This window comes from Agelaius tricolor, unplaced genomic scaffold (genome assembly GCF_023055355.1).
Source record: "Agelaius tricolor isolate 1412-34295 unplaced genomic scaffold, bAgeTri1.0.p SCAF_13, whole genome shotgun sequence".
NCBI lineage: Eukaryota > Metazoa > Chordata > Aves > Passeriformes > Icteridae > Agelaius > Agelaius tricolor.
The window spans coordinates 2,549,676-2,573,353 of NW_027269273.1; the positions used below are offsets into that span (position 1 = coordinate 2,549,676).

Sequence of the window (23,678 nt, forward strand, 5' to 3'; positions counted from 1 at the left end):
ACACTTGTCAAAGAAAGTGGAAGTAACCATAAAGCACAAGTCAAACAGTCCCTATTTTTACTTCCTCAGGTGTCACTGGCAACCAGGAAAGTGTTAAAATTCTTCATGGGGAAACCATGAAGTATAGGTAAGGCCAAGCTGAGATATCAGTATGCTTGAGGCATCTCTACATCCCTCCACTCTCCAAGAGTAAGAATGGTGATAAAATAGCACAAAAAACCATTATCAATCACAGTCTCCACATCCAGTGGGTCAGACCTTAAGCTGTTCTTGAAGACTACTCAATACAGAGGTAGAGCAAGGCATTAGTGCTCCACAGCAACCAAATTTAAGAGCTGAGACCAAGAGCAAGGCCCAGAACTACACTACCAATAAAAAAAGCCTCCTGTTTTTCCACCCGTTTTCTGGTTTGAATTTGCAATGGTCACGTTCCAGTAAGTGATCAGAGTCTGAAACCTAGGGACACAGCAGCCCAAGTGCCAGCTACCCACTGTGTCCCCCTTCCCACAATGGACCTTCCCCATGGCTATCCAGGCTCTGCACTGCCCACCTTTCCCTCAGGGGCTCACCCAGTCCAGCTCAGCTCCCTCCCTGTCTCAGCTGCCCCTCTGCTTCCAGGGATCCTGGCTCCTCATCTCACCCTCACTGCACTTCAGTGATGTGCTCAGATCCAAACAGGTCTCATTCCCAGAAGCTGTGGACACATTCTGGTGGTGAAAGACAAGGCTTGGGAGCCTTGAGGGAAGCCAGTTTCATAAAGCTCCAGGACCTGCATTCCCAGCAAGGTTCAGGTATGCCCTACATGCAATACAGGGCACACCTGACCATTCCTGAGCTCTGCCACAGAGCACACAACATTCCTGCTCAGGCTGGATGGACGGCCAGGGCTTGATTAGCAGTAATATAAATGTGCACTAGGTGGGCAACTTCAGTTCCCTTCCTCATCTGCCTCAAGGTAAAATGTATCACTGTTCTCCTCACATTTTTTAATGGAAGCACGGCTGGTGTGAGAAGAAGGGCTGGTTTGGCTCTGCTCCCTGCCACACACACAGCACAGCTGTGGGACAGCAGGACACAGCAGCTGCCACCACCTGTGGCACAAGAGCCACAGGCACATCCAGACTACATTACCCAAGTCTGACCCAAACATGTAGGGAATCATGACACAAAAACTCAGTTAAGAAACAAACATTTTTAGAATACACAAGAAGGAAGTGAAATCAGAACTGAAAAATCAGAAAAATACACTGACCCACATATATATACACACACATATGTATCTCCAACCTATAGCCATAATAAGGTGAGAAACATTCAGCTAAAACTAATGAAGCTCAAATATCATGGAACATTCAAACAGTAAGGGGATTTCAGTTCCAGAAAGCAGCTCTCATAGCAGTGCTTCTGACCTGCCCTAGCAATCCAGGAGCAATCTTTACTGAAAGCCAGAGGAGGATGCAAAATAATTGTTCAGGCACACCTCCCTATTTAATGATGGCAGACACAGCAGCAGCTGCAAGCACTGAGTGCTGCTCACAACAGCCACTTCCACCCAGGCTCAGCACAGCTCCATCATCCCTTGTGCCCCCCAGGGAAGGGAATGTCCTCACTGTGACTGAGTAAAACCACAACTCATGGAACAAGGAGCTCGTATTGCTGCACTCCACTGAGGTCAGCAACTCTTCATTGCAAAGGAGGAGAGACAAGAGCTTGTCACTAGGAAAAAGCAAGTGCCTATTAGCAGAACAATATGATTGCTCCAGTGGATACATTATTCCATTATTGTCCATAGGACAGTATGATTCTGCCATTGATAAGATATCCAAACCCACAGTAGCAATTCCTGTTACTGGATGTTTTAAAACACAAATCTATCTCCTAACAACCTGTGTCTATGAGTAAAATTCAGAAAGGTTAACAACAGTACATAAATAATTTTGAAGAATTTTTGGAACAATTCAGAAAAAAACCTGCTGCCTTTCAGAAGAATTATAAATGTGTTGGCAATTTACTGTGTGTCTAAATTACTCTGTGAACAGAAAAACGTTTAGGTTCTTGTGGAGAGCATTTTGCTTCACTTTGCATTGTACCATTCACTGTGATAAAACCTCTGTGAATAACAGACACTCATGTAAAAGCAAGTTATCTTCTGAAAAGATGTTTCTCCAAGCTTGCATTAAAAACTCTTAAAAAAAAAAAAATCTCACTGACACCAAGAAGCTCTTAATCTTTGATGCCCTTGAGGCTTATTAGACACTTTAAATAATTGAGGAAAATAAAAGAAACAAATTTAGGAATCACAAAAGCTATACTCCTTATCCTCTTTCAAATGTTAGTGCTAATAAATCCTAAGTGCCTGTACAGTTTGTCAGGAAAATTAATCCACAAACACCAGAGGTTTATGTCCAAAAAAGAGACAGAGGAGTCCTGTAACTTTATTCAAATACAGGGAGAGGCCATGGGGCATTTCCCCTGGTGTCTCTCAAAATTTTGGAGGACGCAGCCTCCTTTCTATCCTCATTTCCTGGCCACATGTCTGTCTCTCTTCCCCATTGCCTGAGGTACTTCAGAGGTACAGACTTCCCAAAATGTCTCATACCTGAGACCCCCTTCTAATGCATAATCCTCCCCTTTTGCTTTCTTTGTTTCAATCCATGGAATTCCTATGGAATTTATGGTTCTTCCCATTGTTTCTTTCATCTCTCAGTATCCAGTTTTATTTATCAGCAGACCTAGAGTTTGTAAGGACAAGTCTCTCTCATTCCATTCATCAGTCAGTGGAATCCCTCCCCTTGTTTCTTTTCTCTCTCACTGCTAGTTTTACCTACCAGCAGACCCACAGTTTGTAAAGACAAGTCCCTCATTCATGTTCAAGCACTGAGGCCCAGCTTCAAAAGAACAGACAATGCAGAACCTACACAGAATTCAGGCACCCAGTCCTTGGCAATGGCCCTGTTTAAGCTCAACATTTACCAGGCAGGGCACATCCACCATCAGCACCAGAGCCAAAGAGAGGCTGGATGCCATCATCAAAGCAGCTGCCAGAGGAGGATCTGTGGAGGGGGCACTTACTGGGTGAGGTGTCTCTGGGGCAATGCAGCTCCACTGGCAACACTCAGACAGGAAGAAGCTTTAAGGCAAGTGATCAAGCCAATGTGCCAGCAAGAACCAGGAGATCTCCAGGAAAACAAAGCCTTTGGAGCAGCTGAGCAGCACAGCTTGTGAGGGAGTGCAGAGGGCTGAAATGGCAGCGGGGAGGCCGAGCTTGGGAGCCACACACCAGGAGCACAAAGCCAGAGCAAAGCACACCCTGTGTGGATTGTGGGCAAGGAAAAGTTTCCATTCTCACATACAAGCTGTGGCACAGAGGCTCTGGAGCCCACTCAGCACAGGCACAAGCCAGGAGGGCAGACACACAAACACCCATGAAGTATTCCACAGACAGAGCACTTGCCTGTGGAGTACAACAGTGTTCCCAAGGAGAGGAAAAGTAAATTGTGCTTAAATTGTGCTATGATTACAAATGGCTGTCATCATCTTCACAGCTCATCCAATTCCCAGACCTGCCTTGTTGAAACTACTAATAGAAGAGCCAAAAAGACACTGATAAATCGGCACTGTTTCCTGGATCTATCATCTTTTCTTCAGCAAGTTAGAGCTATGAAATAAAGTAACTGACATCTGGTAATCCTCTCATTGAAAAACTTATTTAACACAGTCTCAGTAATAGCCATAAACTGTTCTCAGTGAGAGTGCTTCTATTCATATAAGAAGAGCTCTAAAAGAAACTAAAAACTCGTCATTCCCTCCTGTTATGTAACCTCATGCCTTTAAATCATTTGTATTTTCTCTATTCTGCTTCCTTGTCTTCACCACCTTGTGCATTCACTGTGTTCTGCAGCAAATTATATGGCACTTTCCCTTACTGTCATATTTCAATAGCTGCTTTCTGACTTTCTCAAGTCAGTGGGGTGGGTTATGTATTATTCTTTTCCACCTATTGTACATTATATACCCCTAAAACCATGATTATTTCTGAAGTAGAAACGACCATCACAATTTTGTTTCAAGAGTCTAAAAATTTAAGACCATTTGACTTAAAATCTTGTCGTTTCACACCAGAGATTCATCGGAAAGCATTCTTGGGACAAACCCATAGAAATCTTTTGGACTAATATGGGATGCTGTTCACCACATCTGCATCCTGCCACGTGCTCTGGATCAGAGTGTCATTTATGTTGGAAAAGCCCTTCAAGATCATTAAGTCCAACCATTAAAGGTGGATGCTTTCCTGTATAAACTTTCAGCCACTTAACAGCAAACCCTGACCCACCCTAGAACAGACATTGCAAGAGAAATCTGCTACAACAATGTACCAAAGATTTACATTCCAAGCTAACCAGAGCTGAAGAAATCTCACTATCTAACCCATGTGTAAAGCACTTCTAGACAGGTTCAAGAATTAAGGCTGCATCCAACAGCATTTTGATTAAAACTTTCATAGCACCTTTCAATGGTGTAAGGCCTGAAACACAATTTAACTTTAATAAAGCATCTGTAAACTTCTAATAAACAAAGAGAAATATCAAAAAGTACAATATCTGTCAGATGAAAAAAAAATCTGACATGCATAATTATTTTAGTCCCTACACTACATTATCCTAAGGGCAACAGAATAAGACAAAGTAAACAGTCTCATTAGAACAGCTTTCGATTGTGTTAACTGCTATGACTTACAGAACAAAAAGGAATTTCAGGTTCCCAAAAAGGGAACAAATATCTGTATCACACAATTGTTCCCTCAATATGCTCAGTGAATCATCCCGAGGTATATTTAGAAAAGAACATTATGCCTACAGATAATGTTTACAGATGAAAAGCATGAGATTAACATTGTGTACCCATATTAACAGTATTGAGTCTCCACTGTTTCAACATTTACCTGCCAGATGTAACAAGTGTCAAACCCATTCTTCAAATCTAAAAGAAAAATCACTTTTAAAACGCAAACTACGTTCCTTTTCTAATTCACAGCTACAAGCATGTCAGACAATGAGATTTCTGGATTTACCCAACACTCCTGTCTTCCCAATATAGCAATTTAGTAATTTTAACACTTGTAAATTGGTGCTCTTCTCCTCTTCTGGTGACAACATCCAACATCCTACTCGAAAACAACACTAACAGACTGCTTACCTCTTAAGAAATTATTATTTAATTTATTGCATTTTACAGGAGCAGAGATTACATTTCCAAACTCTAGTCTAGGAAGTGGTATTACCAAAAAAATCCTGTTTCTGGCATATGAAAGATTGTCTGTTCTGAATCAGTGACAGTTCATAACAAGCATAAAATAACTGAAACGTACATTTCATCTGTGGTATGGCATTTTCCACAGACTTTATATACACAACACAATTAATACAATTCATACTCATGCTGGGGATGTGCATTTAGTTTTTGCTTAGATTTCAGGAGAAAAATGTCCCTTTCAACCTTTTAAAGATAATTTTGTGAAATGCAGGTTAAACTGCACTTTAATGCTTCATTAAATGCTAAGCTCACGGAGCAGGAGGCGCTGAGGCAGGCCCGAGCTGGGCCCTGTGTTACTCAGTGGCCTCATGTTTGTTACTCAGTGGCCCCATGTTTGTTACTCAGTTGCCCTGTGTCTCTTACTCAGTCCCCTGTGTTTAATGTCATCAGTTCTCCCGCATTCCTTACTCAGTGCCCCAGTTCATTACTCAGTACCCAGTGTTCATTACTCAGTGCCCCAGTTCATTACTCAGTACCCAGTGTTCATTACTCAGTGCCCCAGTTCATTACTCAGTACCCAGTGTTCATTACTCAGTGCCCCAGTTCATTACTCAGCTCCCCCATGTCTGTTACTCAGTTCCCCCGCGTTCATTACTCAGTTCCCCCGCATTCGTTACTCAGTGCCCCCGCGGTCATTACTCAATTCCCCCACATTCATTACTCAGCCCCCCCCACGTGTGTTACTCAGTTCCCCCACATTCATTACTCAGTTCCCTCGCGTATGTTACTCAGTTCTCCTGTGTGTGTTACTCAGTACCCCCGCGTTCGTTACTCAGTTCCTCCATGTTCATTACTCAGCTCCCCCATGTCTGTTACTCAGTGCCCCCGCGTTCATTACTCTGTTACCCCGTGTTCGTTACTCAGTTTCCCCATGTTCGTTACTCCGCTCCCCCGTGTTCAGTACTCCGCTCCCCCATGTTCATTACTCCGCTCCCCCGTGTTCATTACTCGGCTCCCCCGTGTTCATTACTCGGCTCCCCCGTGTTCGTTACTCAGCTCCCCTGTGTTCGTTACTCAGTTCCCCCGTGTTCGTTACTCGGCTCCCCCATGTTCGTTACTCGGCTCCCCTATGTTCGTTACTCGGCTCCCCCGTGTTCGTTACTCAGTTCCCCTGTGTTCGTTATTCAGTTCCCCTGTGTTCGTTACTCGGCTCCCCCATGTTCATTACTCCGCTCCCCCGTGTTCATTACTCAGTTCTCCCATGTTCGTTACTTGGCTCCCCCGTGTTCGTTACTTGGCTCCCCCATGTCTGTTACTCAGTGCCCCTGCGTTCATTACTCAGTTCCCCTGCGTTCATTACTCAGTTCCCCCGTGTTGGTTACTCGCCTCCCCCATGTTCATTGCTGAGCTCCCCCATGTTGGTTACTCCATTCCCCCGCGTTGGTTACTCACGGAGCGCAGGTACTCGTCCAGCAGCTCCTGCAGGGCCTGGCGGATGGCGCTGCACTCGGCGATGATGCGCTCGCGGTGCGAGTCCCGCGTGCACGAGGAGTCGGCCAGCAGCGCCGCCCCGCTGATGATCGCCTCCAGCCGCTGCTCCAGGGACGGCCTCACCTTCTCCTCGTTCACCACCAGAGGATCCAGGACTATTAAATTCTGGAAGAAACAAGGAGCACAGGTAAGAAAAGTCAGCTCAATGAAGCTGCTGCTTTATTTTGTACTTGCAGGAACTGCAGTGACATTATGCTTCCCAGATGTGCAGCTGGCCCTTTCCACTGGAAGCATCCAAAATACTTTTGACCATAGCAGATTCTCTTTTCCCTAGTGGGGTACACACAGAGGTCATTTGCAGATAAACCCAGGCTCTCTCTGCCATTCAGAGTCTCAGACCAGAGCTTAAGCTTTGTTTCAAAGAGGCGTTCAATGCCTCTAAACTTTAGTCTTTTAGAGAACCTCTGGATTGAACTCAGAGCCAGCAGTGCTAGCTCACAGCTGAGAAAGCTGAGTCGGATTACACAAGGAGTCTAGTTCTGCTGATTTTTAGTCTAATCAATCCCACACTGTGGCAGAAAGTCACTGCTGCCACTTTTAACAGGCTTAATATGAGCAAAGATAAAAACTGCAGCTTTCGTTTAACGATTATTTTTTCAAAGGACATAGATATAAGTGTCCTTTTGCTTTTCAGTAGGTAGGGTAAACAAAAGCAGACAACTCTTTTGGCTTGATAAAATTAATTACATTTGTGTGGCAAGCAAATATTCTAAAGAGAGACAAAAGGAGACTATGAGATTTTCATAAAATGGCAAAGTAAGTATATTTGAGCTTCAGCATTTGAAGAAATTTACACCAGTAATTGTTAATATAACTGAACATCTGAAACTATGTCATTATAATCCTAATCTCCAAACCTGGATTCCACATACACCTATTCACCTCTTACATCACATGCATAGGTGGTTCCAAGCTTTCAGAAGAAATATTAAACAAGAAAACTATGCCAGACACCATGACAGGGAATCTAGGTAAATCAGAACTTATCTGCGCTTATCCACTAAGCGCCAGACTAATTGCAAACTGGAGAATTTGAATTATTTTTTTCAGTTTAGATTTAACAAGACGATTTCTGGGACTATCTAGCTTAAGCTAGAAATGAAAGTGTTATATCAGAACACCATAAGATAAAAGCTTAAACAGTGAGGCAAGGAGACTTGAGTCACAAGCTTGTGTGAGAGATTCGAAACTCTGCCTCCCTCATTCCTGTTAGAGCCCTTAACACCAAGGTGCTCTGGGGTCCCTCACATCTGCTCAAGCTGTGCCACAGGGCCACCCTTCACTGCAGCAGCAGCTTCCTGCAAGCTCCTGTATCTCAAGCAGCCCCTCAATGCCAAGCTGCACATGCAGTGTCCATCGTAATGCAAAACACACCTGGCAGGCAGAACACTGAAGTGCTGCTGCAGAAAAAACAGCTTCATTGTCTGGGGAAGACTAAGACACACGTGGTGGCCACAGCCAATTATACAATCAGCTGGAAAAATTACTGCCTTCAAATCTCAGCTGACCCAAAACAGAAATGTCCTCTTTTGGGAGACAATTAGGAGAAAGTTCACACCAACATGGACAAATAGCACTGGCCAAAAAGCTACTATGGTTCATCTCTGAATTAAAAATAATCTAGGCAGTAACAGCCAGGAAAACATGATTTCAGACTCTGCCCTACAGATAAAATTCTTCAAATAATTTCATTACTTATTCATAATCAGTACATCTACACAGGAAAGAGAAGACACAATGAGAAGACACCAGACACACAAGAAGCAGTTTCTGGTGGGTTTGATTTAACAGGCTGAACAGTGGTCAGCTACTCTGAAGCAGCTCAAGCATAAGGGAGCATTCAAGAGGAGTGATTAGATCCCTGTTTTCTCCCTCTCTGGTGTGATCCAGGAAAAAAAGAGGGCCCATGGGTATGCAGAAACTTGGTTGTGTTTGGTGAAGCTCTGGAGTGACTTACAGCCTTTTGGCATCTCACTGTAACTGCTCAGCTGGATGGCCACGGTCACCCAAGGACCACAGAGCAGCTGAACACACCCACAGAGACTCAGCATGCAGGACCTGCATCATTTTGTGAGAAACCTCTTTGCACTCCCAAGATGGAAGACCAGGAAAGACATTAGATAACCTGCACCCAATATGCTCTTTTCACAGATCTTAATATGCAATTAAATTTTAAAGTTACAATTTTGTGTTTATTTACAAATGACACAGTAGTTATAGAGAGCCTTTAAGAGAAATTGTTGAGAATCTACTGATTTAAGAGTTAGCTGTTCTAATTTTACTGGTGGTTTCCTCACCTATAAATCTCTAATAACTTTCACAGTGCCAGCACTGGCAAAGGAAGAATGATATTGCAAAACATCTAGATACTAGATTGTTGGGTAAGCTCTGAGATACATTTCCACACTATAAACATTTAATGAGATTTGTTCCCACCAGACTATTTACTGCATCAATCTATTTCATGGCACTGTATTTGCAAGAAGAAGATAGAGCAAAGGTTATTTCAGGTCCTTAGCCAATAGAACTTTCTGTAAAGCGAGAGAAGTATAACCATCTAACTCATAAAATCATTTCTGAAGTTAAATGCTCTATAAATTGTGCTTTATCTAACTCACACAGCTTCAATTCCCATTTGTGCTACCCAGGTAAAAATATATTTACAACTTGATAAACAAACAACTTTTTACAACCATCAGACTTCTATGTTCTTACATTTCCAAGTAAAAACAAATTCAATTCAAAATACTTTTTTTCCCATTTTGTGATTATCAAAAATTTCAAATTTTAGAACAATAACAAATGTTACTCGATTTTTAAATAGTACTGCTTACACAGAGTCAAGATTAATTCATCTGCAGTAATAAAATGCACTCCTTCTGACATTTCTTTTTTTTTTTTAATTTTTAAGCAATCTAGTTAAATCCAGGGTCTCATATAAGAAATCTCATTTGTCATTCACAGCTACACTGTAACATGTTACATATTACACTTACATGTTTCTTTTTACTTCCATTTATTAGGAATATAGATTAGGAGCTGTAATTTCAAAAGCCATAATGTGCAATTGTAGCCTGCTCCTCTGCGGGGAAAAACCTGTCTGCTTTGACTTTGAGCATGTCAGAGAGGCCTTTTTTGATCAATAAACTGCCACTACAAAATCTGTGTCATATTTCAATGTATTTCTTTAATCTTCCTTTGAAAATTTTAGATAAAAATCTACTACCATCAGTCCTAACATCAGTTTTCCTGAAAATGTATCACAATCTTAGCACTGGGATGCTGAGATCTGCTAAGTCGAAGAATTCACAATCAAAGGCACCCATATTTGCAAATGTGTTTAGAAACATACATTCCTTGTGTTGATCTGGGCCTACATCAGTTACACCCCATGAAGATCATGGAGTGTAGCCTCACCTATAGGAGATCTTTCACCATTTGTGGCAGGACAATGGAAAATCACACTGGTGAGAGCCAGAGCAGCCATGAGAAAAAGGAAAAATTCCATAGAAAAGCTTCAGATGAGGTCAGGAATAGAGAAAGTGCTGCCTTCCCCCAGATATTTGCTTCAGTAATGGAAGCAGAAATGCAGAGGTGGTGAAAGCATATTAGCTATGTCACTTTATTTCATGATAAGCAGCAAATATAATGAGGTTTCTGAATTGCTTGATTATACAAATTACACAATGATCCCACTGACACACTCTGGAGACAAGGACTCAGCTTGCATGGCAGCAGCTCAAACACAGCCAAGGCAGCAGTGGGCATTGTCAGCTGAGAATCCCTTCTGGGCACACTGAACTCCTGGGTTCTGCCCACTTCCTGCAGGATGGGTCTGCCTCCAGCAGCAGGGACACAACTGGAGCTGACTCTGCCCTCTGTTCGAAGGGAGCCAAACACTGAACACACATGAAGCCTTAATTCCAAACTCCTCTGAAGAAAATTTCATTTCAATGAACCATCTCAATGAAATCATTTCAAGTGATACTATTTAGACTAGGACTAAGCAGAGCAACAATCTTTAATGCCTTTAGGCTCATCATTTATGATACCAATAGTTATTAAAAATTTAAAAACTTTTTCCAAAAATACTGTAATCTCACACGTTTACGTACCTCAAGCTCATCAAGTGCACTTCCAAGAGTAGCTGTGCGAGATGCAGGTTGCTCCACTTTATTTCCAACTCCTTGGGAAGCATTAGAAATTACATTGAGAGCATTCTGTATTTCATTGCAAATTGAATCCTTGCTGGCTGTAAGGGATGCAACATCTGAATGTTCCAAACAAGCTGAACATATTGAATGTAGGAATGCAGAATTTTCCTTCAGGGATACACGTGCTGCAGCAATTTCATCTCTCTGATTGCTAGATTTCAAATCCTGCCAGCAAAAGAACATGCTGTTTATTTCCAAAAGCACTCCAAAACTGACACGTATAAACATTTTTTCATTTCTATCTCTACTGTGCTTAAGGAAACATCAAGTTAAATTCATCAAAGTTTGTGAAAACAGACTGTACCGATAGTTACAACTGAATCATCATTACCTCATGAGAAATGAACAAAGTGTGTGTAAAACAACCACCATTTTTAGTGTGTCTTACAACCAGCACCACGAACTGTGATTTGTTTGTTTTTAAGCAGTTTTCCTCCGAGAAAACTGCCCTGGAAATTAGCTGTCTTTCCTCCTAGCCATGTCTTTCCTCGGTGGCAATGGAGAAGGACAGAGGTGCACACAGAGTTAAGGCACTCTGTAATTGTTGCATCTGGACAAATTCCCCGTATTTGTTTCCCTGCCCCAGCAGCCTCTGTCTTGAGCACACTGCAGAAAGGACTGGTCAGGGATACCAATCCTGCACTCCCGAGAAAGGGGAAGCATGGAAGGTGTGGAAATAAAAAACCTGCTTGAGAGAAGCCACCTTGAGGTGCCTGAGGGGGCTGCTTCCCCTCTGACCCTGCTGTCAAAGCACTCTGGGATCTTACCACAGCCATCTTGTTCCTCCCTTCTCCACCCAGACCTCCTTGAAACCCTACAGCCTCCCACCAACAGAAACAAGGGACACCCAGAGCTCCCAGTCCAACTGAACTGGTTCCAGGAATCAATCATGGGCACTGTTATTTGGACGGCTGAAAGTTACAGACTTTGGAACAACCACAGAGTCAACATCGGGCTGTACAGAGCCTCCTGCCTCATCCTGTTTTACTACAGACATTTTCCCCTGCTTCTTCTTCATCATGTCCCTTTGAAGAGAAAACTAATAGATATTTGTGAAATGGCTTGGTGAAGGAGACAGCTAAATTCAGGGGGAAAATAAAAAAGAGAAAATAGCACATCTGAGCCTGTGGCACCAGATTCAAATGATGAGAAGAGGCACAATGAAGAATGAACAAGTAAATGCATACAAAACTTCTCACAGCCTGCCCACAGGCAATCTGAAGTCTAATTATTTTCCTTTGCATTGCATCAGGCTCTATATGCATTATTTACAAACGCATCACAGTATCCACTTTTCACTGCATGGAGTTTTTAAGTCTATGGCTGTAGAGCATTTGATATTAAATGAACCAGTCCTGTATTTTTAAAATCTCATTTATTCCAAGATATGCATAGGACACAGGATTGCATCTTACTTCCTCAGGCTAACTTAGAAATCTCAGGGTTATAAGTAACAAAAAAAAAAAAAAAAAAAAACCAAAAGCAAACAAAATGAAAGAGATGTAGTCTTAAGCAGGAGCAGACAACAGTTTAACCAACTGATCATCTGAATCAGAAAACTGTGTTTTCTTTAGTGTATTAACACATTGTGTATTTTTAAATTTTTAATACGCAAATATATAAATGAATCGCCACTGTGCAAGAACGATTTTATTACCCACTGTGTTCAAATCCAAATCCAAATCCAAATGCATCTCCAACCTCAGAAAAGCAGCTGCAATGTGTCCAGTGCGCTGGACTTGCTCAGAAAATAAATGTTATTTAAACACTGACTCTGGCTCTAATTAGTGAATTTATCTTTCCTGCAATTATTACAAGACAGCAGACTGCCCTCTTTTCTCCTGTGCTACAAGGAAGCCACAGACAGAGATATGATGGAAAGTCAATGCAGCACTTCAGCCTAACTGGCTTCTATTATTAACCATTTCTTACTTTGCCACATCATATGCAAACAATCAAACCCAAAAGCCTTTAAAAATTACTTTTTCCCTCTAAAACAGCCCCGTCTAACCAGGAGTGAGATGATCATAAGAAAACCAAAACTGGTAAACCAGTCGCACAAAGCCAGCAGTCAGTAACAACGTCTGGAAAGGTTCAGTAAATTAATGTTTTTGTTTCACACAATACTGTAGAGAGATTCAGAGTCATGGCATTGATAAATTCTCCTACAAAGAGCCCCAGTTTTGTTCAGTAACATGTTAAATTAAAAAAAAAAAATGCTCAGACCCCTGAAATTCATCACTACTTTGTTGTTTAGCTGTGAACTTGGAGAGCCCCCAAAGAAGCTGTAGAACCATTATTCCTTTCCATATTGAGGAAACAATTATGCCTTGATATTTTCATGATAAAAAGAAGAAACATCTGATAATCTTAGTCTGAGCTTTTGCATAAATGGACCAAAAAACCCCCCTAAGATTGAGTGAATTTGCTATCAAAGCTCTGCACACGTGGATTATCAGAATAATGAACTAGTTCTTTGAAGGAGGAAGTTAGTCTCTACCAGTATCTGCAGTTCACCCAACTACTTTACTCCACTTCAGGCTATTTTATTTTTTCTTCATGGTTTAGCACTTTCATCTTATTCCAACTTCTTTTTAGACTAGTGGACTATGTCTATACTATAAAGACATAAACTATACGTTTTTCCACACTACATCAGTTATGTCACATGAGACCAGCTGACATTAAAGATAATCCCATTTCCAGGCACTGCCAATCCAAGAGGCCCACTGTAGACATTTCCCCAGGCTGCTGTCCCAGTCCTTCCAGGACATATTTCTGTGTCTTCCTTATGTCTGGTCATCCATGACAAGAATGGAAAATGAATGGATAATCAGCAATTTCCAGCTGTGGATTGCTCCAGCTAAACCCAGTGAATGGACAAGAAGACTTTTAAGAACTTGAAAACTATCTTCATTATTAAGCTTTGACTGAACTACTTCAATAATGAGAAAAAAAAGAGAAAAAGAATTGTTCTTTATCCCAAATAATACATCTAAGGTTTGACAGCTCAATACACTGGGAAGGCAGCTCCTGCTCACTGAGCATTCCCATCAGCACAGCTCACGGGGGCTGGGATCACCATGGGTACAAATCACCCTGCTGGATTCTGCACCAGCTGCAGCTTCACTGTGCACTGCAGTACCCAGCCTGTCTCTGCAGAGAGAGATGTCACTGAACCTAGTTCTGTAGCCAGGAAAAACACAGGCATACAAACTCCACAATTTCATGCTACTATAGAAATAAGGGACAAAAGCATTCGTTTTTCATCACAGCTTAAACCTGGGCTTTAGCATTCAGCTTTCAGTCAGAGTGACTGCCAAATTGTGCATAGCTGCTGATTCAAAGACCATAATGAAGCTCAAACTCTTCCAAGTGCATTAATGCACTGTTCATCTGGGCAAGGCTCCAGATGATAAATTTCATAAGTATTGTGTCGCCCTTTCCAGTGGAAGGAAGTATCTCACCAACAAAAGCAAGTGAAAAACACCTGGGGGTGACACTGACAGTAGATGTCCCTCAGCTCTGTCAGTTCTGCCGAGGGAACGCTGCTTTACACAGTGTGAGAGCTCCCAGCCCTCAGGGCTCTGCCCAGCCTCAGCTGGGAGCTGCACCCACACCCAGCGCGGGCCCTGCAGCCCCACTTCCACACAGCCTGGGACCTTCAGTGCCTCTCCAAGCCATGCCACAGGGGTGCCAGGCTCCTGGGACCTTCAGTGCCTCTCTCCAAGCCATGTCACAGGGGTGCCAGGCTCCTGGGACCTTCAGTCCCTCTCTCCAAGCCATGCCACAGGGGTGTCAGGCTCCTGGGACCTTCAGTGCCTCTCTCCAAGCCATGTCACAGGGGTGCCAGGCTCCTGGGACCTTCATTCACTCTCCAAGCCATGTCACAGGGGTGCCAGGCTCCTGGGACCTTCAGTGCCTCTCCAAGCCATGCCACAGGGGTGCCAGGCTCCTGGGACCTTCATTCACTCTCCAAACCATGCCATAGGGGTGCCAGGCTCCTGGGACCTTCAGTGCCTCTCCAAGCCATGCCACAGGGGTGCCAGGCTCCAGCTCAGGCACAGCTGCCCGTGCCAGTCTGGCCTCCTGAGCTCCAGCCAGCCCCGTCCCCAGGGCACCTCTGAGACACCCAGGGCTCTCACCTGAGCCACAGCCTGACCTCCCAGCTTGTCCTGGGGGCTGCCTCATCACCCCAAACCTCCCTGAGGAGCCGGCTGTGGCTGGGCCTGGCTGCCCCAGCTGGCACACCCAGCTGCTGCCCATGACCAGCTGCTGAAGCCCTGCCTCAGGGAGCAGCCAGCCCTGGCTGCATCCCACAGGACCTTTTCACATAAGCATTTACCATCAGCAGGGATCACCTGCTATCAGCTCCATTATAAACCTGGCCCTGCCTGCTCTACAAAACACTCAATTTGCCAAGTTGCAAACAGCATGACCTGGTGGCTCCTTTCTTCCACACAAGGCTTTCAAATACATCTGAACTGATGATGTACACAAGTGACTGTAACCACACAAAATGGAGACACAAATAAACACTGGGAAAAATACCTGGCAGGATAAAGGCTTCATTAGCACAAATGAAACACCACTAGATGATAGAGCTGTGCTGCACTGACCAAAGGCTCCCTTATGTGCATTCACAGCAAGTTAACACCACTCAGCCTATCCTTACCAAGCATGATCATAGTACATGCTTGACTGTGAGGAATTCCAAGCTAACTTTTTAATAATAAAGTCTTACCTGGTCTCTAAACTCATTTTTTCTGAACTGAGAAAACATCAGCAGTTCGTAAGTGTCTCATGGTATCACTATACTACACTACATACAGGGCACAGAAACACCACATACACACACAAGATACAGACTCTGTATGGCCAGAACTGTAGACAGTTTGCATCACATGGGTGAATACACAAAATATCAAGTGTTACATGCATAACAAATGCATATCAATGTTACCATAAGCCTAAGCCTTCAGTAATAGCCTCTGTCTCTAGGCAACTCAGCAGTCTTAATGAAACCATAGCTGAGAGCAGGCAGGGAAGGGACTCCCAGAACTGAGGTTCCCAGCAGAACTCACTCTCTGTATAAATCCCTTTGTACTCTCTGTATACATACCTTTGTACTCTCTGTATAAATACCTTTGCAATTCATCATACAAAAGTGATATATAATAAATACCACAGAGCAGCAAAGTTACCTCATACAAAGCCATGACTGGATTACACCCCTGCTCTTGCAATTTACTGATGTTTTCCAGGAATTTGTTGTTCAGACAGGGAAGGATGCAGTTTCTTTTGAAACTGCATGATTTGGTTGCATCAGATTGTAACTATTGCACAATGTTCTGAGTCCCCCGTGCTCCAGGAACTCCCAGCCCATTTATTGATGATGGAGCAATCCTTGCTGTCACTTCTCTATCTGCTACTTCAGGACCTGGCCCTGCACTCCAACACCCTGCTGTTATCTCCTAGATGAAGTAGCTGATTTGGGAAGGTAGCAAAGCAATTTTTTCCCTGTAAGAATTGATATATAGCTCGCAAAGGTTTTCACTAGTACAGCTACAGTCACATTAGTCACCAGTGAGCTTGCCTAGAGCTAGAGCAGGAAGCATTCATCAAGGAGAGGGCTCAGACGGTAGGAACCTCCAGAAGGTCTATCACATCGGGAAGCTTTAACTAAGCTGTTAAAGCTTTCAGGAAATGTTCTGGCCTGGACTCTTTTCAATAGAAGATGACTCACTGAAAAATGCAGCAGAATGGCCTTCATCCACAACCATTTTTTTTCCCATGGTTTTATTAAACTGTCATAATACCATATGTGACTATTTTACTTGCTTCTTTTCTGAGGTTTTAAAATTAGAAGGGATTTGGGGATGTTTATTGGATTGAAAACTTGTTTCATTCTCTGCCTTAGTGGTAGTAGGCTACTTACAAACAGCCTAAGTAAATAATTACTGCTGGCAGATCACTTCATACAGGGTCCACAACCAATTTCACTGATACAGTTTAACAGACAACAAACAACTCTTTCACATTTAGCCTGTCTGAGTCATCTTTTTATATAAGTGATCATGCCAGAACATATTACATCTGCCACAAGAGTTCAGGAACTCTTCTCCAGGATCAGCTAAAGTTCCTCAGGTACAAGTTTCTCTTCATTTCAAGCAGAACACAGTTCAGTTTTCCTAGATTTATTATCTTATTATGAAAGATGGGAAATCATCAACAGTAAAGAGGTACAGGACTCATACAAGGCAGTCTGTTGTACCTGCTCCTTCCTCACAGATTATATATTCAATAAATCTTCATGGCCTTTGCCCCTGTTCTTCTGTCAAACTCCAGGTAAACTCTTTTTAATATTAATTATAAATACTTCTCAAATATTTAAAATAATGTACTTTTGTTTTTTCTAATTAAAAAACCCCACAACTAAAGCAAGCTGAATCAAGTGACTCAGTGGCAGCCTCCTGCAGCCCAAGATGCACCCACTGTGATGGTGTTCACAGGGGTTTTCAGGTGAGGGAAGAGACAAGAATGTTGACTCCATGTTCAGAAGGCCTGATTTATTATCTTATGATATACATTACATTAAAACTACACTAAAAAGAATAGAAGGAAAAGTTTCATCTCAGAAGGCTGGCTAAGCTAAGAATAGAAAGGAATGAATAATAAAGGTTTGTGTCTCGGACAGAGAGTCCAAGCTAACTGGGCTGTGATTGGCCATTAATTGCAAACATCCAAGATGGGCCAATCCCAGATGCACCTGTTGCATTCCACAGCAGCAGATAACCATTGCTTACATTTTGTTCCTGAGGCCTCTCAGCTTCTCACGAAGAAAAAATCCCAAGAAAAGGATTTTCATAAAACGATGTCTGCGACACACCCATCCCAAAGAGCAGGGAATTTGAAGTGTCTCCAACTCGCAGACACGTCCGACTGACGTGGGGAACGAGCGTCACTCAAGCAAACAGCGCTGAAGTGCTAATCCATCAAAACAAGCTTATTAGCATTACCAATTTCAGCAATGTTAGCAGCAGGGTTTGTTTTCACTGCTCAGCTGAAACTGCAAAATGAGCTGGTTTCAAGTATTTATCATGAACAATCCCCCCTTTTTTTTTTCTGTATATCAATTTAAGTTTTTTAATTTTGTTTTCTGCATACCTTGCAAACACTTCCAGAACAGAAACTCAGAGCAAGAAAGAAGCAGCCATTAAGCCCTTGAGCTCTGAACTGAATGTTAATGCATTATATGTGATAGATTTAATACAGAACTGAGAATAAATGACTTCCAGCAGCTGCACTCTAGACCTATAAATTGCTGTGAGTACTACAAAATCCATACAGAGGAAGAACAACTGTATAATTTACAGCATCAGTATCTGTCAAGAAATGCTGCAAATACAGAACTTGATTTCTTCCTTTTAACATTCCTATTAAAATTAGACATTATCCTTACATAGATTCCATTTAGATTAGAAATTTTATTCATCTTCCCTGGTGGCACATCAATGCAGAACACCATTTAATTCTTACCACTGTTAAACTCAATTCAAAAAACAAACAGCAAAGGAGTTTGATAAAATAAACAGGTAACAAGCTAAGGATTAGCTTGTGTTTTACATAGCAAATGCTTTGGGAAGATGAGGAAAGGGCAGCACTCTGATGAGACTGTTTATACTGCACAGCAGGCATGTGCACACAAAGCCACAGCAGCAAATCTCAGGGGCAAAGGTGTGCACAGCTGGATTCTTCTCAAGCTGCATCCTGACCAACAGTACTGACAGGCACCATGTCCCACAGTCCCATTCCTCCTGATGCTTCAGAGGATTTTGCATCCCCTCCACAGCACAGTGACCAGCCTGAGAGTTTGACCCAATGTACTGTAAATACAGAACAGTAGCCATAAAATGGAATAAACTGTAACCAGCACCTACAAACTGCACAATGTTCATTTTATGGAAACATTTCTAAGTTCTTGGTCCCAAATTCACATATCCACTCAAGAGCTATAAATGGTTGCTAATTTGTGGACACCAAACAAGGGATTGTTAAGGGATGAACCAGATCTGAATTTTTCACTAAGGAAGTACCTTCCATCAGCTTGTGCATGCAAATTCAGCAAAGGGAAAAAACTTCTGACATTTTCCAGTCAATAGACACTGTAACAGTTGTTTTTATTAAAACAAACACACACACACACCAAAATTAACATCCTTATTAACACAAGTAATTTCAAAATCCATGGACCACAACAATTCTGTTTTGCTGAAGACATTGCAAACAGCTCCAGGACTGAGATCAGTATGGGACTGCATTGCCTGGTACATTTATTACCTTAAGAGACTACTGTCTGTTAACAGTGGTTTAAACCTCCAATTTAAATTATAAGTCAGCTTTAAACTTTTATAGTTGAACTGACCCAACTTTTACAGTTTGAGTCAATGACTTCCAGGTCTCCCCAAAGTGCATTTTTTATGTAGCAGTAAAGTTGGTAAAGGCTGTTTTCTTGATCTCTAAATAGGTAAGAAATAAGGTGTTCAAGTCCCATGAAAAAATCCAGCTGAAGTATACTGGTCTGAAATAAGGCATTTCATTACAATTTTTCTGCAGAAAGTCAGAAGTTTCAATACATAATTTCCATTTTCCTAAACTGAATGCCCTATTAGAGGTTCAGTCACATGAAAGCCCTTCAAACTGGTCAGAACTCAGCCTTACCCCTGTGTCAGACACACAACACTAAAAACAAAGCCTGTTTGTAAGTATTATCTCACATGGCATTATTTTCATAGATCTCTCCTCCATCCCCTCTCCACACAGAACTTCAAATCAGTAAAGTTTGGAGAAACTTAATAAAGAAAAAATTGCAGGTGAGAAATTAAGGCTGAAAAAAAACTGGCTTACTTGGCACTGACTTGTGTAACATTTTCCATTACAAAATCCCTACTTTCACCTGTTCCTAATTTTGACAAATTAATAGGTTAGGCTAAAACTTCTCACATCAGATCTTTGAAGAGGGCTGTTGATTCTTCCTTACTTGATGGGTTTTTTGTTCAGAGAAAACACGGGTTCAAGCACTTCCAGGTTAAAGGCTAAGGAAAGCGTTCTCCCCGTGTTATTAAAGCCTGAGCAGAATTTTCTGGAGAAAATACACTATTTGCAGGCTTTTTGGAACAGCTGAATTAAGATTTGCTTCCTTTGATATCATGTGAAGTTGAAATAGTAACAATAAATATAAAGCACAAAACACTACAGAGTAATGGTCAGAGAGAAGAAAACTCAGGATCCGTGGTCCTGGGGGACTGCTCTGACAGGATAAGGTGAAGGAGCACAAACAGTATCCCCAGCTCTTCCCTGTTTGTTTTGTCCAACTGAGAATACTTCTTAACTTTAACTCTGTGTCAGAAACTCAATGTGAAAAAGCAATTTTCTCTAAATTGGTTTTTAAAACTCTTCTTAAAGAAAGTAAGTTATTCCTCCCTACTAATTATAAGCCTTGGTATTGAAGCAATCACATACTATTCTTCCAATTACTCACTCAGTGCTAAGCTTGGCTATTTTACACAGAACTAAAGCAAAATTGTACAGAATTAAAGCAATTCTCTTTAATTGCCACATTAAAGTCTTTGGAGGCCTGATGGTTTGCAGTCTGCAAGCTCTTCTATTTCTTCTGTCTGCATGCCACCAAAGCCTATTCACCACCAGCAGGCACATTTCTTACCCCTCACCTGATGATTTACAGTCCTGGCAAACGCTGGCCAGTGCTGAGGAGTGCCTGCAAAGAGCCCCTGTGCTGCTCCTCCTGCTGAGCCTGGGGAGGAGAGGCTGCACACTGATGCAGCAGCATACACACATCCACAGCAGCAGCTTCTTCACTCTCACCAGACACTGCCTAAAAAACGAATTTCCTCCAGCCCTCCCAGATTCTCCACATGCTCTCGAGAATAAGAGACTGGCATCAGACCTTGCATCCAAATCATATCAGAGGAAGCAAAAATTGAGGGGAAAAACACTTGTAGAGAAGAGACTAAGGAGGAAGAGAACATGGATGAAAGGTAAGTTACAGAGCAGGAATGCTAAATGAAGGAAGGAGGCAGGGGACCCCTTAAAGGCACCAAGCAGAAGGAAGAGCAGGTATGGCAGAGCAGCACACGTGGTCACCATGTCCTGGGCAGCCCGAGATGCTCTGGGGCATGGGCAGCACAGCAGCCCCCCTCTCCTGCCCAGGAGGAGAAAGGCATTCCAACATCCCCAAGTCACAGAACAGAGCTCAGTTTCTGTGCCCCACTCCCTCTGCACAAGACTCTCCTTGTCTCTCCAGCTGTGTGTCAAAGAAGAAAACAACATTTGGCAGACAGGAACACAGGTGAGCACCCAGCACTGAAACTACTCCCAGAGGATAACCTTGTGGTTTAGATTTCACCTAGGAAGGCCCCATTAGCAAAACAAGCCTAAGAAAATCAGCCTGTGCAGTACCAGATTTCCCAAGAACAAATAATTTCTCACATGCAGGACTTAAATACTTAATTTTTTCCCATTTCATAATGGGAAAAAATTAACTTCATGTGTCCAGAAAGGGCTGGATGTTCAAGCATCAGGACTTTGTGCTACTGGGAGCTTCTCACAGGCAGCCACTCCTCTGAGATGAATCCCATGTTACCAATGATGCCATCATTTTCCAGTGTCACAATCTGGTTAAACACAGATTAAATCAAAAAGCTTCTCAAGCCAAGTGGGAAGTACTATATGAGCCTTTGCAAAAAATGTGAATAAACGACCACAACATAAACATCACAAGTCTTCTTCTGTATTTCTGGATCTGCTCTTTTAAGAGTTGACTTAGACATTTCTTTCATTGACTAGCTAAGTATTGCTCAATTAGTTTAAATGTAATTACTTTCCTCTCATTACAGTATCAAGTCTTTAGTTAGCAGCACACCCACAAATTCAAGGTTTACAAGTATCTACACTGCTTTTCACTTACAATTCTGGACAAGTGCTGTAATTTCTCGGCTTGCTGAGACATATCATCTTATAGTTTTAGGACTGTGAATTCAATTTATATAAAAACTGCAGTAGAGTTCTTTTGTCTTGCAAAGTTTATTTAACATGAAAATACCCTTTCTGAAATGTTTCCTTTCTTCTAGATCATTCTTGTGACATATTAATGCAGCATTAAAACTTTTTTCATAAGACAATACCTCACTGTTAAAATGATAAATCACACTCAATGACTACCTAATCAATTTAGTTTTTAGATTATTATTAGAACATCGTTTCTGAAAAGTGAACAGAATTTTTAAAAAGTGCAATCCTTCAGAGACCTGATCTTCAAAACTAAGAGGCATAACTGCCACCTGAAAGGGAACAAATCTTTTGTATTTCATTATAATAGTCAATTTTTGCACAATATTGAAGACATTATTCTTGCTAAGGGAAAAAGTTCCACCATTTCTAATATAAATTTCTTTCAGCAGCAATGTGAGATGAGCTGTGTATCTGTATATTTTAAAAGTAAGTTTCTTGGATGTCCTCTCACAGCGGATTTGAAGTTTGTGGCCCCCTCAGAGCTAATGTTGCAGAATCAGAGGGAGAGCAGAGGTGAAGGATGTCCCTCCTCCAGCTGTGGGACAGAGCAGCAGCCAGAGCCAGAGCCCTAGCACACAGGCACTGGGAACCCAGCAGGAGGGACACAGGGATCTGCAGCAGCTCATGTCCTCAACAGGGAAGGAAACAGGGCAAGGAGCACATCAACATGGCAGCAGGGGAACCATCACCCCAGGCACACATTCAGCATCAGGCCAGGGGGAGAAAGGAATGGAATAGGAGGGAGCAGGAAGTGGCTGGGACTGCAGCAATCTTTGCTAAAGAAAGCTTGCTAAACACATGTGACATTCTCAGCATGTCAATGATGGTAACAAAAATAAATGTAACACTCCTTTCAACATTACAGAAATGGAAGAAGAGCAGCTGGCACAGGAGCACCCAATAGAGAAGGAAAGACCCAAAGAGAAGGGCAGCCAGGCAGGCTCTGCCAGCCCCCAGCCTGCCTGGAGCCTCCCCTGGGCACGGAGCACTCACCCCCAGCCTGGGACAGGACTGGGGAAAGGGCTGCACCTGGACCCCCACAACACCCTGCAGCCACCCTCCTGCCACCCCCCAGCCACTGTCCTGCCACCCCACAGCCACCTCCCTGCCACCCCCCTGCCACTCCACAGCCACCCCCCTGCCACCCCACAGCCACCCCCCTGCCACTCCACAGCCACGCCCCTGCCACCCCACAGCCACCCCACAGCCACCCCACAGCCACCCCACAGCCACCCCACAGCCACCCCCCTGCCACCTCACAGCCACCCCACAGCCACCTCACAGCCACCCCACAGCCACCCCCCTGCCACCCCACAGCCACCCCCCTGCCACCCCACAGCCACCCCACAGCCACCCCACAGCCACCCCCCTGCCACCCCACAGCCACCCCCCTGCCAAGCTGCACAGCCCTTCCCTCCAAGCACTTCTCACCCTAAGCAAACACCAGTAACACTACTCCTATCTCATTCTAAGCCATAGGTACTTCCTGCCATTGGTCTCAGGTTTTTTTAGAGAGTTTTTTTATTCTACTTGAGGCTTTTCTGTCATTTTAGCTTGGGTTGCTTGGGT

General features: G+C 42.9%; 1 protein-coding gene across 3 annotated transcripts in view; it reads right to left on the reverse strand.

The window, feature by feature from the left end:
• CTNNA3 (catenin alpha 3) overlaps positions 1-23,678 on the reverse strand; it is a 435,224-nt gene that overhangs the window by 346,150 nt on the left and 65,396 nt on the right. For all 3 annotated transcript variants that reach the window (XR_011681008.1, XM_071438368.1, XM_071438369.1), the window contains exons 6-7: positions 10,920-11,183; positions 6,706-6,909 (exon numbers count right to left, since the gene is read on the reverse strand). Coding sequence is in view for 2 of the 3 variants with exons in the window: in XM_071438368.1 (XP_071294469.1) it covers positions 6,706-6,909; positions 10,920-11,183 (468 nt within the window). In the remaining variant the exon portion in view is untranslated. The remainder of the gene's footprint in view (positions 1-6,705; positions 6,910-10,919; positions 11,184-23,678) is intronic.